The sequence below is a fragment of the Pezoporus occidentalis genome, unplaced genomic scaffold (assembly GCF_034315485.1).
Source record: "Pezoporus occidentalis ecotype Australia unplaced genomic scaffold, CSIRO_AGI_Poc_V1 ctg144, whole genome shotgun sequence".
NCBI classification, from domain to species: Eukaryota; Metazoa; Chordata; class Aves; order Psittaciformes; family Psittacidae; genus Pezoporus; species Pezoporus occidentalis.
In genome coordinates, this window is record NW_026913252.1 from 2162591 (window position 1) to 2178278 (window position 15688).

General features: G+C 49.8%; 1 protein-coding gene across 6 annotated transcripts; it reads left to right on the top strand.

Moving 5' to 3' along the window:
• SGK2 (serum/glucocorticoid regulated kinase 2) lies at positions 1-15688 on the top strand. 6 transcript variants are annotated; one of them, XM_062610106.1, is made up of 14 exons: positions 1-165; positions 5904-5973; positions 7151-7208; positions 8047-8096; positions 8688-8745; positions 9344-9427; positions 9718-9849; positions 11255-11367; positions 11900-11936; positions 12496-12582; positions 14246-14341; positions 14707-14862; positions 15243-15332; positions 15506-15688. In XM_062610106.1, the coding sequence occupies exons 1-14, from the start codon at positions 117-119 to the stop codon at positions 15659-15661; spliced, it is 1236 nt and encodes a 411-aa protein (XP_062466090.1). In that variant the 5' UTR covers positions 1-116; the 3' UTR covers positions 15662-15688. The 6 variants fall into 6 exon arrangements, with proteins under 6 accessions (XP_062466090.1, XP_062466089.1, XP_062466088.1 ...); XM_062610104.1 differs by lacking the exon at positions 1-165 and adding an exon at positions 1609-1876; XM_062610109.1 differs by lacking the exon at positions 1-165 and adding an exon at positions 3128-3149.

A 15688-nucleotide genomic window follows, 5' to 3' on the forward strand; every position in this document is an offset into this window, starting at 1 on the left:
CCTTCACCTTTGCAGCCAGAGAGACACCTGCACACTCTGCTTCCTGAGGACGCCCGGGGCTGGCAGCTGAGCTCCTTCCCCAGCCATAAGGAGAAGGGACAATTTTGGCTGGCTTTATGAACATGGCCTGGATGGAGCCCTCCTCCACCCTGGGGAGAACAAAGGGTAATGCTCCTGGCTGGTCTGGTGTCACTGAGCTCCCACAGGACCTACAGGAGGCCCAGGCAGTGATTTGAGTGTGATGGAGGTGGTGGCTCTGCATTGCACCCCTGGTGCAGAGCTACACCCAGGGTGTGCACAGCCCTGAGTGTCAGCAAGCCTCACTAATGGAGGGGGCAGCATGGCCAAAACCAACCCAACCATTGCTTTGTACACCAGTATCTATCACCATTACAGGCCACACTCCAGAGTAGAGATTTTATGCATTCAAAGCCAGGTTGGAGCAACCTGGTCTAGTAGAAGGTGTCCCTGCCCATGGCAGGGGGTTGGAACTGGATGAGCTTTAATGTTCCTACCAATCCAAAACAGTCTGTGATTCTACAGTTCTACGATTCTAGAGGGTAAAAAAATTTCTTTCCAGGATTATTCTGCTTCCTCTTCTTTGGATAGAAAATGGGATTTTAATTAAAGATACCTTTCTGTGGAAAAATAAAATCAACTAGATTTTGTCAATAATACAAAGGGGTTTTATTGAAAGAAACAAAAGCAGAAGATACTGAGTTAAAAATGCAAGGTAGCTGCTGAAAGTATTCTGAAACTTGACCATTTTGAAGTAGAGGCAAAACTAGAGAAAATAAAAACATAATAGGAGATATTTTTAAAAGCTGGTAATCCTCATAGCTTGAGTTTTTTGGCTGAGGAAAAACCTCAGGCTTTAACCTGAGAGAGAATGACATTTCAAGCAACTTGCTGCTTCCTCTCCCTTATTATGCATGGCAATGAGCACATCAAGTGTTTCAGATAGTTTTCTCCTGCCAGCTGCAGTCCTGGGTCAAGGACCTGTGCTATGGCAGGGAGGGCTGCCCACACCTCTGCCTTCCCCACTCGCACCTCCCACTGCACTCACTCCACAAGCTTTCCCCCGCTGCACCTGTGTGCAGGCAGAATTTACAGGAAACAACAATGGAACCAAAAAGCAACTGCTTTACTTTTAACAAGGAGGGAGAAGACACCAGCCTTTCTCGGACACCTCCTTTTGCTCGAAGCTTAGTCTCTGTTCTCTCAAACCACCGCATGCCTCCAGCACCAGGTTTTCCCTTCCACCCATGTTTATGTTTGCATTTAATATGCACCAGCCTGTCTACCCTGGGCTGCTGTCTTCCTGGGTCGGTGAAGGACACTGGAAGGAGCAGCTTCTGGGTTTGACCTGAACCAAGAAACAGTTCTGACCTTCCTCCAAAGCACAGGACGGGAAAAATTTCCAGCTTACTGACATGTCAGAAATTGTCCTGCACCCCTGAGGTGCCCGCTCCTTCCCACCACCTGCACCCTTCCCTCCTCATCCAAAACCATTCCTTCCTTCCTCCCTCCCTCCCTCCAATTGTCACTCCTTGGGTGTATCTAGCAGGTGTCTCTTCTTTTTCCACAGCTGATGTGCTTTTCCTGCTCTCTTTAAAGGGCTGCCATGAGCCAGCAGCAGTGGTATTGTGTGTTCGAGGGGGTGCTGTGGGCTAAATGAAGTGCTGCAGGAAGCAAAGCTATTCCCCTCTGAGAGTCAGGAAAGAGCCTTGGGTTCCTGGCGTGTCAAGGCTGTCGGCAGCAGGGTGGGCCGGTGCAAGGATGGGCAGTGTTGGGGAGGAGGGGTCCCTGTGCTCACTGGCTGTGCACTGCTTCCCATGCTTCAGGACACAGCGTTTGCTGGTGGATGTGCTCCCAGGTGTGTTTGATGCTTTCTTTTCTGTTTTCACGGGATTACTTTTCTGCGATGCGTTGCGCGCTTTACCCACCTGCTGCCGTCTTCCAGCTCTGCATGGGGGTCTTCTCTAAAATCTGGAGGGTTGGTTGTTTGTGAGCTCCAGCTTGGCTAGAGCTGGGGCTGGTAGTCTGGGGTTTGCAGAGCCCTTGGGGTGTAGGGGAAAAGATCTGCATGAGAAAATGGGATGAGCCAAGAGCTCTGTGGGGGGCAGCTAAGAAAGCTTCCACAAGTGGAGAAGTTCTTTAAAATCTTTCCTGACTTGCTGTGTGCTGTAGTGTCCCAGTGGATACAAAAATGTTGGAGCAAGGCCAGAGGAGGCCATGGAGATGCTGTGAGGGCTGGAGCAGCTCTGCTCTGGAGCCAGGCTGAGAGAGCTGGGCTGGGTCAGCCTGGACAAGAGAAGGCTCCTGAAGGGGAGACCTTAGAGCAGCTCCAGTGCCTGAAGGGGCTGCAGGAAAGCTGGAGAGGGGCTTGGGACAAGGGCCTGCAGGGACAGGTCAAGGGGAATGGCTTGAACCTGCCTGAGGGGAGACTGAGATGAGCTCTTAGGCAGAAGCTCTTCCCTGTGAGGGTGCTGAGGCGCTGGCACAGGGTGCCCAGAGAAGCTGTGGCTGCCCCATCCCTGGCAGTGTTCAAGGCCAGGTTGGACACAGGGGTTTGGAGCAAGCTGCTCTGGTGGAAGGGGTCCCTGCCCCTGGCAGGGGTTGGAGCTGGATGAGCTTTAAGGTCCCTTCCAACACAAGCTATTCCAGGGCTCTATGAAAATGGAGTTGAGTGGGCCTGGAGTTACCCCTTAGATCTTTAGCAAGGAAAAGCTTGAGTTTTGGGGGTATTTTTGGCCAGTAAAAGCCTGTGTATATAAGTCCTCCTTTCCACCTTCCCTTGTGCTCCTCATCTGAACTGGAACTGGGGTGTCTCCCCCATATGCTGCCTGCAGCCCCTGGGCTGGATGAAAGCTGTGGGCTGCCTTAGTGCTTCTCTCTCAATCTTGCCATTCCAAAACCTGTGCTTCCTCCAAAGCATTACTTGCTGTCCCAGTGACAGTCTGCCTGGTCTCCTTGCCTCTCCATGCTGGTAACTAGCCCTTCCCAGAGTGGGAGAGGATGAGGCACTTGCTTGGAGGGGTTTGCAGTCTAGGTTAGGTAGGAAACGATGCTGAGAGCAGTGACATCAGGGAGGAGGGTGGGAGGCAGCTTGCAGATGACGAGTCTATGAGGTTGCCTCTCTGTGCAAGGTACGCATTGCATTAGTAATGTGTTTGCAGCAAATAGTGCTGGGCTGGCATGGGAATGTGGGTCACCACTGGCAGAATTGTTGAAGGAAGAGGGAGCTGCTTGTGCTGTGCTGGGAAGAAAATGTATGTTACTGAGGGATGTTTGGTGTGGGGAAGATTTTAGCTGCAGTAATTGCTCCAACTTGTAAGTAGCTGCTTTATATTGTGTGAGTGGTTGCCTGCTGCTGGGGAGATGCCTCTGGTCAAGGTGTTGGGAGTGAAATGGTCTTTGAGGAGGGGGTGTGGGATGTGATAGTTTGTGTTCCTGGTGTGTAACAGTTACCTCATATCAGAGAACTCCTAGACACACTCGCTGATGCTCTCTGTGGCCCTGGTCATGCTTGGAGCATCCCTGCCACCCCAGCAAGCACAAGGAGGGATGCAGCCAGGCATGGATAACCAAGGATTCCAGCGTATATTCATGACCTATTTCTGATTCTGTTGTTCAGTGTGTGTGCACTCGGGAAATCTTTGTATTTAGAGAGTACCATTTGTTAGTGATAAGGAAAAGCTTATTTGATTGCTTGGGAGATTTAAACCAGAAACTTACTTGGTTTTGAAGGTGGACTCAGGCTGGGGAAGGAGGCTCTGGGCCTGAATAGAAAATGATAAGGGATGGGGACATACATATCCTAAAAATGTGCTTGGTACAGAAAGAGACTCTCACCCCAGAGCAAGTACATTTAATGAAATAGCATTTGTTGGAAAATGCTGCTCTTGGTCAGCAGGGACCAAGAATGGAGCAGAATGGGGCTGCTGGAGGGAAGCATGGATGGGCTGCTAGGCTGCGGTACTGGGAAAAGTCCCTGTGGGGCTGCAGGCCCAAGCTTGCTGGTCCAAGCCCCCCAGAGCAAGTTGGGACTTGTCCTGCATTCTGCACTGAGCACAGATTGATGTTTTTTTTGGCTTGTCCACATGCTGCCCAAGACATCCACCTGTGCCCAAGCCATTATTTTCCCTGAATCTAGAAGCAGAACAGTGTCAGTAGCAGCAAGCTAAAGCTGAGCTTGTGGGAGTTCAGATTTGGAGTGAACAGGCTGCATTAGCTGATGGAGCTGCATGTATGGAGTGAGATGAGGTGTTGAACTGTGCAGGCTTGGTTGGACTGCTAAGCAGAGATGGCCTTGGGCAGGGGTGGGAGCCCTCACCCCTCTAAATGGTGCTGCCACTTGCACCTTGGGTGTTGTTCCACATGTCCCTGTGTACCCCTGGCCATCGCTTGTGCCACCCTCCTGCCCAGCACTGAGCCTTGAGTGAGTGCTGCCTGCTTTGGGAAGCATGGCTGATGTCCCTCTGCGGTGACCATGGTTGTGGCCAGCCTGTCCAGCAGCCTGTGGGATACCTACAGCCCCAAGGCAGGCACTGGATGACCTTCAGCCAGTGAGCCAGACTCTCAGGGAAATAAGGACTATACCCAATGGGAGGAGATGGGGTTGGTCTGTCTGGGTGCTGCCTGCATGTGTCCCTGCTAGGGCAAGTTTCTATATCTGCTGCAGGGCAAAGGCAGGATCTCAGACAAGCCTGATATTATAAGCTCTCACTGAATGCTTTGTGGCTTTTCTTTGAATTCATGCTTTCCCTTTCATGTCCATTCAGAAACTCTAAACCTACAGCCTGTTTTTTGGCTCCTTGTCAGATCTGCACACAGATCCTGAAGCTGCTGGTGCTGCCTGGCTTAGTGGCTCTCTGGAGTGCAGGTCCCTCCATCTTGCAGATCCTAGGAACAGGAAGAGCTCTGTAAATGGGCTTGTGTTCACCTGGAAACTTCTTGTTCTACGAGCCCCTTGCCTGGGGAGATGGGGTCTGGCAGTTGGTGCCTGTGGTTCCTTGGTCTGTAGAAGAGCTACTGCAGGATTACAACTTGTGTGTAAAGGCCCCACCCCCCGCTTTTTTTTAGGGGGATGAAGGTGGGGAGCATGTTTCCTATTTCTGTGAATGTTTTGATTCTTTCCTTCCAGTAGCAAAACTAGGGCAGAGCCAGGGAGTGAAAATGAGTCTTGGCGTTTTTTGTTATCTAGTTCCAACCAAACCCAGGAACCCCCCTGTACAGGCTGCACTTCTCAAGCTTCTCTCTTGCTCAGCCTGTGCAGTCGGGAGCAGGATCAGGACTTTGACTCTCTCTGAAGGAGGCAGTGGTGATGATGACAATGGTTGGTGGCAACTGCCTGCACAGCTGAGCAGAAGAGATGCTCTATGGTGGGAATCCCAGCTTCTGCCTCTGGCTATGTGCCCTCGGGCAAGTCAGTTCCTTGTTGTGGTGTGTGTGTGTGCTGGCTTACCTCCTGCAGGGCCCTGAAAGGTTTCATTCATGTCCCTAATTACTCCCAGAGTCCTGAATGAAAGGGGCAGGGGATGTGCCAAGTGTGTGACTACCCTGGTACATGATCCTTGGGAGCACTCTCCTTGTCCCCCCCGGGAGACCCGAGGTGGCTCAGGGAGGCAGCAGTGGCCCTTTAGCCCAAGTTCCCTCTGCCACAGGAGAGTCTGTTTTGCGGCACTGATCCCCATCCTGTGAGCTATTGAGGGCTCCTGGTGGGGCTGGGAGGGGAGCTGTCCTGGTTCCTATAATTTCCTGGTTATTTTGGTACTTTAGTGGAAGGGGGAGGAGGGTAGCTGTGAAGAGAAAAGCAAGGTCAGTGAAGAACAAACGTGTCTCTGTGCACTTGTGATTGCGCTGCCAGCTAACCGGAGTTGGTGCTCCAACTTTCCTTACAGAACTCATCAAGCAAGGCCGGGAGAGGATAGGACAAACCATCAAGGCCTCCGGCTCCAGGCTCTGCTCATAGTGAGTACGAAAGCCTTCCAGGGATGAGAGCCCTTTAAAAGCTCAGCCCGATAGCCCCCGCGCTGGCTTGGCGGTGGATGGAGCTGCCTGGCACAAGGCAGATGTGGGCAGTGCCTGGGAACAGCTGCCAGTGCCTGCTGTCAGCCTGGCCACCAACGAGGGGGCTCTGGGATGGCCTGGGGTCTGTGCATGGGGGTGCAGAGAGGGAGCACCCACAGGTGAGATGAGGGGAGGCTGGTGGCATCCTCAGGACCCCTTTTTGGAGGGGGCAGACAGAGGAGTGTGAGCTTTCAGAGTATCCCTGCTGTGTATGGGAGCTTTGTGGGGCTGAGGGACAATGGACAAAGCTCTGGGGCAGGGGAGAAGGGAACAGTGTGTGGGGTTTTCTTTTTCTGGACACCCCCCCCCCCCCCCCCCCCGTCACCTCTAATCCTGGCTTTTGCAAGGAGTTGGGGGGGAGCCCTGAAAGGGAGGAAGCCCTGGGGTGGCAGGACCCACCTCTCCTCACTGATGCTGGAGCAGGTCAAATCTGAACTGCCAAGTGTTGTCCCAGTCCAACTGCTCCAGCAGCAGCTGCACTGAGTAGATGAGAGCCCTGTGCTTTAATGCCTCCACCGGTATGGCCAGCGCCTCTTCTCTGGGCTGTCAACAGCCCCAGCCAGACGTGGTCTGCCCTGGGTGGGGGAATGGCCCCCAGCTGCTGCCAGCCTGGGGGTGCAGTGGTCGGACCTGGCTGGATCCCCCTGAATGCCCTGTGGGACACTCACTGGGTGGCAGGGCTGGGAGCAGCGGGATCTCTGTGCACTGGGACAGGGGCTGCATCTGCCTCGAGAGAGGCCTGTCCCATCCAGGAGAGCTACAACCTTCTCTGGCCCCTGGGGCTGTGCTGCTCTTCATGTGTTAGCTCTCTGACCAGTTTCTGCTATTGCAAATCAAGGACTAACTGTGGCATCTAATATGCTTTTGCTTGTTCACACCCCTCACTCCAGCCTCCTGTCAGCATGTGTGTATCCACTGTTCCCTGTCTCCCCCAGAGCATGTGCATCCTCACCCCTTAGGAGCAGCAGTGCTACCACAGGGGTAGCTGGGGGTCTCTACTGAGGTATCCTGTGATGGAGGGGAGCAGTTTCTCTCTTGGATTTTGTTTTCAATATTGGCTTGCTCTTCTTTTCCCAAGTGCTGAAAGAGTTGCCTTTTTAATGGATCGTTCCCGGAGCCCAGATAAAAGCACCCAGGTGAGATCATAGCTCTGAGCCCGCAAGTCTTCACCTTGGGGATGCAGAGGGGCTAGTGACTGTAGGAGAAAAGCGAGGAGGAGAGCCTGTGTTAGCCTGCCAAGAGTCTTGCTGCTGCCTAGTCCCTGTGGATTATGCTGGGTGGAGGTAAAATGAGAGCAGAGAGGACCTATATAGCCTTTTGGACAAGGAAAAATGCTCCCAGAGTCTGGGGAGGGGAAGATTCCTGGGGAGCAGGGAGAGGAGGAAGACCATGTGTGTATGTACTGTTCTCACTGGGAAGAGAGAGGCTGCATCTCTGTGGTGCTAGGTGTGCATAATGCCACTTCCAAGGCTCCAGACCTGGCAGTTTTGGGGCTCAGCAGGAGTGGGCAGAGGGCTGCAGGGTCTGAAGGCAATGCTCATGTCCTGATGCAGGAGTGTTCCTCTATGAGCTGTGCAGAGGACTTCTTGCTTAGCCCAGCCAGTAGGGAATGGCTTGTAGTCTCAGTGCTGTGGTGAGCAGCCGAGACCCACAGTGGCTTTCCTCTGTCACAGCACAGCAGGTCCTAAAAACCTGAAGTTGGGGCCAAGCAGTTGCTTAGTAGATTTTATTTGTGCAAGTATGGGATGAGGACTTCAGCACATACTCTAGCTTAGTAAAGCTTCCAGCTTGGGAATGATACAGCTTTAGCACATAGCTTTGTTCTCCCTTCCCCCTCACTTCAGTTACCAAAGCATCCGCTGTGCCTCTTGCTAATGGGTATTTAATAACTTTGCAAGTGATACTGTTTTGAGGGAAGGAAAGCACAACCTGCAGCATTGTCCTTGTGACTAATATTATTGTTATCCTCTCTAGCCTCCAACACCAACTGACAACATCAACCTTGGACCTTCCGCTAACCCAAAGTAAGCTCCCTGCGAAAGCCAGGTAGGGTGCGGGGCATGCAGTGAAGAGATCTGGCAGGGGAATGTAGTTGGCCCCTGTGTCTTGCATGGGTGGTGTCTGCAAAATCTTAACAATTGCATTACTTGGCTTTTAATACCATGTGTATCAGCAATGCATTAGCTTTCAAGACATTCAGCTATAGCTGGTCTCTGTTATCATAATCATCTTGTCCAAGTCTGCAGCCCCTTGTTCTGTATCTCTTCAGAGGTAGTAAGGGAAGATCTTCCTCACCCCTGCTGGCTCCATGACTACATTTCTCTAGAAACAGGGATAAACTCTGTCCTCTATAGAGGTGTCACTTGGTCCCACAGGTGCTTTTCTCTCCTGCAGTGCTCAGCAGCAGGTTGAGGGGTTGCTCACCCTCTGCTGGCTGCACTGATGTAGGCAGTGTGAATCCAGTGCTGGCCGCAGATTAGGGTCGCCCATCTGGTGCCCTTTAATCCCTTCCACAAACACTGGTGGTTCCTAAAAGGAACTCTGCCCTGATGGCAGTGTTGCTGTTGCATATTTCTCTCCCAGAAACATTAACTCGTTTCTTTCTTGCCCAACAGTGCCAAACCAACAGACTTTGACTTCCTGAAGGTTATTGGCAAAGGAAGCTTTGGAAAAGTAAGTGGGTTTGTACAGGTGGGCTGGAGCTCTTTAGAGGTGACTTAGAAAGAACTTTGTTGCTGAAGGAGTTTCTAGCTGTGTCCTTTGCTTGTACCTCTCCTGAAGAGCTTGTTCTGAGTGGGACTGGGAACAAAAGAGACTGGAGATAAGAGTCTACATAGTCCATTCTTTGTGCTGTCCTGCAACCTTCATAAGGACACAAGTGTGAGGTATCTTATGCTCAGGGTGGTGATGGCAAGGAGCAGTACTTGATTCAAAATAAGCTTCAAACTTGCTCAGCTAGCAAAAATTCTCCAGGCAAATCTGTACTTTGAGATAGCAAGGATTCATTTTAAATAGGGCTGTCTGCAGATGCTCCAAAACTATTTTCTACTAGATAAGTAAAAGGTGTATGTGGATGTGTCATGAGCTCTCTTCTGGCAATGAGAAAGTGCTGGGAAATTGGAGGACTGGAGCTATGTCTTTAAAACTTTGTACTTGACCCTCTGAAGCTGTATTCTGTGTATAGTCACTCACACAAGTGGGGAGCTAATGAGGAAGCACTAACCCAACAGAAGGTGAGACTGAAATCTATTAACAGGACCTTCTGTTGCAGGTTCTTTTGGTGAAACGCAAGTGCGATGGGACTTTTTATGCAGTGAAAGTCTTGCATAAGAAAACCATCCTAAAGAAAAAGGAGGTATGTCAGCTCTCCTTGGCTACTTCTGTAAATAGTGGTCAGCATATGAGCCATCCTGGTAATGCAACTGAGGTATCTTGTGGCTGGTATTCATGTAGACAACTCACAGGCTAAACATGCATTTCTCTGTGCCACGGGAACATGGAAAGAACTGAGATGATGCAGGTCAGACAGCAGAGAGCAGTTCCTTTCATGGGGCTGAAACTTCCATGTTTTGAAAACAGCAGTGAGCCCCTATGGCAGACTGGACCCTTGCCTGAAACTCTAATGCCATGCCTGCTTTTTGATAGCAAACCCACATCATGGCAGAACGCAATGTGCTCCTGAAAAATGTCAAGCACCCCTTCCTTGTGGGACTCCATTACTCTTTCCAGACCTCGGAGAAGCTTTACTTTGTGCTTGACTATGTAAATGGAGGAGAGGTGAGTGCACTTACAGGCTTTATTTCAATCCTTGATCCTTCCCAAACATGCTGCTATATTGCCTAAAACTGTTTCTTGTCACAAGGTAATGATATTAAAGTACAGTGTTCCTTTAACTGCTACCAAGAACAAGCCAGGAGTAGTGGTATGCTATCTGCCTTGGTTGAAGCCCAGACAGTAACTCAGAACTACGCAGCCGCTCGCTCACTCTCCCCCTTCTTTCCCCCTGCTCCCAGAGGGATAGAGAGGAGAATGGAAAGAATGTAACTCCCACGGGTTGAGATAAGCACAGACCGGTAACTAAGGTATAACACAACCAATAATAAGGGAAATAACAAGGGGAGAGAATATGAAACTAAAAGGGGAAAAGAATAAACACAAGTGATGCCCAATACAATTGCTCAGCACCCACCAACCAATACCCAGACCGACTCTAGCAGTGATCTGGCCCTTCCGGGTAACTCGCCCCCATTTCTATCCTGGACATGACGTGCTGTGGTATGGAATATGGCTTTGGCTAGTTTGGGTCAGCTGTCCTGCATCTGCTTCCTTCTGGCTTCCCATGCCCGTTCTCACTGGCAGAGCATGAGACTGAGAAGTCCTTGATCAGGGTAAGCGCTACTGAGCAACAACTAAAACATCAGTGTGCTACCAGCATTGTTCTCAGACTGAAGTTGAAAACACAGCACTGCACCAGCTACTAGGAAGGAGAAAAATAACTTACAGCTAAACCCTGGACACTATCTCACTTGTAAATTGTGTGGTATCTTGCTGCCTATGACCTGAATCCCAAGGCAAGTATAAAGGCTACTGAGAAAAGAGACTGTTAGGGATGCTTTAAAATCCTATGGAGAATATGGAAAATACTGATGCTGATGAGCTCCAGGCAAAATCCACTTGTGGGCCAGCTCTGGATCCTAGTCTAATGCTTGGGTGATGCCACTGCAGTTTGCTAGATTTCTTTTTTTGTCCTGTAAAAACTTTTTTTCAGGTTTTTTTTTTTTTCCTTGTGATACCTGAAACTGGCTGTGAGATAATGTTAACACAGATGTCTTGCCCAAAGACAACTTGTATGGAGGATCTTAATGGATTTAGTTCTGTGCATGCACCACTTCTCATGGCCATACTAGCACTATAATCAGCCTGTGGCTGCTAGGAAGCTTAATTAAATCAGCAGATGACCATTTGTGGGGGAATGAGCTCTTAACTGAGAAGAAGACAAATGAAGCAATTTCTAGAAGGGTGTTTAGATTGCTTAAAGTCACTTGGTTTGGGCTTATTTGGTGCTGTTCATGTGCTACTTGCTGCAAATCAGTTTTCACTTGAGTAGCTGGGTTTCAGGCTTGCTCCAGTATTGTTCAGGTTTTTTAGAGAAGAAATGATCCACTCTCTCATCTGCCTGTAGCTTTTCTTCCACTTGCAAAGGGAGCGCTGTTTCCGTGAACCCCGGGCCCGATTCTATGCTGCAGAAGTTGCTAGTGCAATTGGATACCTGCATTCCTTAAACATCATTTACAGGTAAAGGTGCTGCCAGGGAGAACATGGGCACCAACTCTGCTCAGCCCAGCTGTGTGCAGTGCTGGGGAGGAAAAAGGAGTCACTACGGCCCTGCAAAATGCAGGACTGGAGCAGCTGGAAAATCAACTATCCTGACAAGATAGTGCTGTTGGCACTTTATCCTGCAAGAGGGGTGCTGCCTGCATGGGTCTGATGGGCAATGAATATTCCTAGCCTGATAGTGAAAAGGAGAGAGAACGGTGAAGTGTAGAGATCTAGAATAAACCTGGCTCAATAAGCAAGAATTTGTCACTGTAACAATTTATGCATAGATAATACAGGCTAAAACCTGATCCTGTATGACAGGGTCTTGCTATGTTTGCATGTGTCTGTATTGATACCTAGCAGTGATGGGAGTCCATACTTGGGGAACACTGTGGTGAACTGGACTGGGGAGTTTTGTTAGCTCCTGTTCTTAGCTGATGCTGTTTCAGATCTGGGTTCTTTAAATATCTGGACAAATCTGCTCAAACAGCATTTTTTTGTCTTGCAGGGACTTAAAACCTGAGAACATTCTCCTGGATTGCCAGGTATATTCACAGATTGTGCTGCCTGCCTTCTGGCTTTAAAACCATAAGGACTATAAACAGAGGAGCATGGTCCTGCAAGCTGGGCTGTAGCTCACTTCACTGCATGTATTCTGTATGCATGCACCACTGCCCTTCTGTGCAGGTCCTGCAGAAGGGGGTGAGCCTCCGCTCCACAGAACTGCGCACCCAGGGCCGACAGCTTACTCCCAAAAGCTGGGGCCTGACTTGTGGGCAAGGATTGGGATGCTAAGAGCATGTCACTGCTGCTATGCTGGTGGTGATTGCTATACAAACTGGCTCTGGGATAAAGCAGGGGCAAAGCACTGCAGTGCTGGATCTCCTTGTAGCTATACAGTTGTAGACAAATAAATTAATCTAGGTTCAACTTTCTCTGTCAACTCCCATACTTGTGTTACAAGATGTCCAGAAGGTGAGGGAGGGGAAGCAGATGAGCAGTGGGGAATCAAAACATACATGAAATGCAACGTGAAGGCAAATGTGTGGCAATCCTGTCTCTTCTCTAGAGAAGGCCAAGCCAAAATACCTCTCTCTTTTCTAGGGACACGTAGTATTGACAGACTTTGGACTCTGTAAAGAAGGAATGGAGCAAGAGGAGACAACTTCTACTTTTTGTGGCACTCCTGAGGTACAGCATGTGCTGGGGTTTTTCTGTGACCTGGGGCTGAAAGCCTTCAGAGACTTGCTGCTCTGGGTCTGACTTGCATGGGTGCTCAGCATCCCAAAATATGGGCTCTGTGAATTAGACTATTGTGGGCTCTTTGAGGTCAGCCTGAAGCTGGAGTTCAGATAAGGCCTCAGCAGTTTTACCTGTGACAACTGTGCTGCCGGGGTAGGGAACCCTGCATTGGAAAGGGCCAGTCTTGTGAAACTGGGGGTGTTTGAGGTGGCTGCGGAGACAGCCTTGACCCTGGGAGCCCATGAGCAAGCCTGTAAGCAGGCTGTTTACCTAATCTGATACCCTGGAGCTGCAGAACAGGGAGCCAGTTGGTACTGGCACACATAGGACCTTGTTGTGCTCTCCTGTTTGTCATTGGTATGCAGGAGCTGCAAAACACCCTGTGCAGAGGAGAGTACCAGGCTCTTATCTGGAATGTGGACACTGCTCAGATAGGAGGGGAGGAAATGCCTTTTCTCCAACACACCTCAGTTAGGGTTTGCTAAAACCTATCTCAGATTTGGCTTCTTGTGAGGTTTTTTTTTCCTGCTGTTTACTGAGCTGGGGATTTTGGTAGTGTTTTGGCCTAGGTAATATAGCTGTTCTGCTGTACTTCCTCAGACAGCATAAAGAAGGGTCTGTAAACAAGGGACCTTCCAGTATTCAAGCTGAGTAGAATGGGCAGGAATCTCCTGGTGGTAGCCCTTGGCTTTCAGTATGGACCCACTTGTACAATAGCAAGGCCTGAACCAAGCAGGGCTGTTTCAATAAAATCATACAGAATTGGAGACTGGTTTGTGTTGGGAGGGACCTTAAAGCTCATCCAGTTCCAACCCCTGCCAGGGGCAGGGACCCCTTCCACCAGAGCAGCTTGCTCCAAGCCCCTGTGTCCAACCTGCCCTTGAACACTGCCAGGGATGGGGCAGCCACAGCTTCTCTGGGCACCCTGTGCCAGCGCCTCAGCACCCTCCCAGGGAAGAGCTTCTGCCTAAGAGCTCATCTCAGTCTCCCCTCAGGCAGGTTCAAGCCGTTCCCCTTGGCCTGGCCCTGCATTCCTTTGTTTGTCATGTGGGGGGTTTGTTTGGCTTGGTTTGGGGAGGTTGTTGGTTTTTTGGTTGTGTTTTTTTTTTTGTGGGGGTGGGAGGGATGTGTTTTTTGGTGGGAGCCTGATTAGTATACAAATATAATCCTGTGGGAGACGAGGCTCAACGTGCTGCTTCAGTTTTTGTCTGTTGCTCTTGGTAGTGGTTGCTGGCAGTTTTGCTGCTTTCGACAGTCTTAAGGGGACTGCAAACTGCAGCCTTCTCAAAACCACGGGAGCCTCCTAAAGGTGTAACGTGCTAGTGCAGGATGGGTTTGATGGTTAGTTGTGGTGCGCGGCAAATCCTTGTACAAATCCTCTACAGGAAAAAAACCTTCTGTAACCCATAAAAACTTTGCGGGGTTTGGTAGGTAGCTTTCAAACTCTTTGCTCCGAAGCAAGTGGAGAGTATATCAAAGCATAGCAGTATATGGATCTGTGTGTTTCCTAATGCATTTGCTGAGCTTGAACTGCAGTCAGGTTTGCATACTTACGAGGACAAATCCCCTCCTTTGTAAGCTGACTAAAATATTTGCTGCCGACTCTTCTTAGTACCTGGCTCCTGAGGTGCTAAAGAAGCAGCCGTATGACAGGACAGTAGACTGGTGGTGCCTAGGAGCTGTCCTCTATGAAATGCTGTTTGGATTGGTAAGTTTGGAAGCAATCTGTTTTTACTTTACATAGAGTCATAGAACGGTTAGGGTTGGAAGGGACCTTAAGATCATCCAGTTCCAACCCCCTGCCATGGGCTGGGAATCCCCCTGGTGAGAATTTCTCTATGGTGGAGAAATTAATTTTGAAAGTAGTGGTGCGAGGTTGGTCTGATGTTCACATGGTACCTGTCACAGACAACTGAATCCAGAGTTAGATGGCATAGTTCAGCACACCATTGCCCCTCTGAACAGCGGTATGGCAGGTCTCCCTCATCTGCTTGCTGCAGGACTTGCTTTGACCTGCCATTCATTACAGTAGCTCATGTTTCGCATGGCTGCTTCTCATCTCTGTCAAATTAGCCTCCTTTTTACAGCCGGGATGTGTCTCAGATGTATGACAACATTCTGCACAAGCCACTCCAGATCCAAGGAAGTAAGACTGTGGCAGCTTGTGACATTCTCCAGGGACTTCTCCACAAGGACCAGAAGAGGAGGCTGGGTGCCAAGTCAGATTTCGTAGGTGGCCTCCATTATGATCAGGAGGGAGGATGGGTAGGAAACCTTTCTATTCTGAGCCTTTCTTTCATGACAGCAGCACTACCTTGGAAAAGGCGTTCCATGCAGTTTGGTATCTCTTCAGCCTCTGAAGAATGTATGGGCTTGACTTGGATTTCCAAAGGGAAAGATATGGTTGCAAACTAGGACACCTATGTGTGATGGTCATCTCCCTTCAAGGGATTACTGGACCATGACCCTTATGTGTTAAGAATTTGCTATATGGTCCTTATGCAGATATGTAGTAGCTTCAACCACTTAATCCTATGAAACCAGCTAGCAGGTGCTGAAAAAGAAGGGTTGGCAGAAGACTGACTTTTCACCCTTTACTTTATATGCAGCTTGAGATAAAGAATCATGTATTCTTCAGCCCAATAAACTGGGATGACTTGTACCACAAGAGGATAACTCCTCCATTCAACCCCAATGTGGTGAGTATTTCTTTTGGTATTTGTTATAGTAGTACAAAAGGAATCCCAGGTTGGGAACTGTAGATGCAGAGGTGCTGACTCCCTTGGAAGAGCAGCTGTGTTAGACTGAATACAAGTGGCTGGTTGGGGTCTGCACACTTGAAGTGACTGTGTGTGTCTGTTCCTTGGCTTAGGCTGGTCCAGCTGATCTGCGACACTTCGATCCAGAATTCACCCAAGAAGCCATCTCCACCTCCATCACCCACACGCCTGACCTAGCAGCCAGCACCTCCAGTGCCTCAGATGCGTTTTTAGGATTTTCTTATGCACCAGCTGAAGAGGGCATCTAGGTTTTACAAAGGCTTTGAGAAGTCAGA